The sequence below is a fragment of the Meleagris gallopavo genome, chromosome 28 (genome assembly GCF_000146605.3).
Source record: "Meleagris gallopavo isolate NT-WF06-2002-E0010 breed Aviagen turkey brand Nicholas breeding stock chromosome 28, Turkey_5.1, whole genome shotgun sequence".
Taxonomy (NCBI): Eukaryota; Metazoa; Chordata; class Aves; order Galliformes; family Phasianidae; genus Meleagris; species Meleagris gallopavo.
Genome location: NC_015038.2, coordinates 3,598,523 through 3,599,418, shown reverse-complemented (window position 1 = coordinate 3,599,418; position 896 = coordinate 3,598,523). Strand labels below are relative to the sequence as shown.

Genomic DNA, 896 nt, shown 5'->3' with positions numbered 1-896 from the left:
CTCCTGGCCGACCCCGCTCACCCAGGGGGGGGCACAGGGGGCTGCAGTGGGACTGGGGGGCAGCGGAACAGAGGGTTAACGCTGTGGGTGGAAGGACGCACGTGACCGAGGCGGTGGAAGTGGGTTGGGGTGGGAGTGGGTGTGAGTGTGCGGGGTGCTGGGCGAGCCCTCCCTTCCAACCCCATATTCCACCCCCCCTCTCCTCCCCGGCCCCACACAAAATCCCGCTCCCCGCCGTCCCTCCGCTCCCTCCAACCTGCAGCATGGAGGCACGGGGCTGCTCTCCTTTCCCCCCGACCCGCCGGGCCCCCCCAGGACCTCCGCACACCTCCGGCCCCTTCGCAGCCAGCACACACGGGGACCCTCCCCGCCGACCTCCGGACAGGGCAGAGCCCCACTGCCTGGGGGCCGCCGGCCCGGGCCCCCTCCTCCACGGGAGACCCTTCTACGGGGCTGCAGGTACCGGGGGAGCATTGGGGTGGCGGGGGGAGCCGAGGTCGCACCCTAAGGCTTTGCTTTCCCGATCCGCTCCTGCCCCTCGCTGCCCCGCTCTCCCTCCGCTCCGTGCTCCCTATCACCGACGCCGTCCCGCTGTCGCGACACGGAGATCGACCCGATGGGCTCCCGACGATGCGAGAGGAGCACGGAACGCGGCCGCGGGTGGGAGCGGGGATCGGTCCGGTGCCCGGATCCGCCCCAGCGGGACTCTCCCCATCGTTTCTCGATCTCCCCGAGCTCTCCTCGCTCCTTCCATCCCCGATAACACCGTCGGAGGCCCCGAGGGCTCCGCTTCGCCCCGGCCCCGTCCGACCGCTAATAGACCGAACAACCAGGCCGAGCGCAACGGGAACCCAACGGCACCGGGGGGGAGCGCCGCTTACCGCTGCCCGCATCCT

At 71.8% G+C, this 896-nt stretch overlaps 1 protein-coding gene across 1 annotated transcript in view; it reads right to left on the bottom strand.

Moving 5' to 3' along the window:
* Positions 1 to 893, bottom strand: part of STRIP1 (striatin interacting protein 1) — an 8,743-nt gene extending 7,850 nt beyond the window's left edge. The window contains exons 1-2 of the mRNA XM_010724308.3: positions 882 to 893; positions 579 to 813 (exon numbers count right to left, since the gene is read on the bottom strand). Coding sequence (XP_010722610.1) covers positions 579 to 813; positions 882 to 893 — 247 coding nt within the window. The remainder of the gene's footprint in view (positions 1 to 578; positions 814 to 881) is intronic.
* Between the last annotated feature and the right edge of the window lie 3 nt (positions 894 to 896).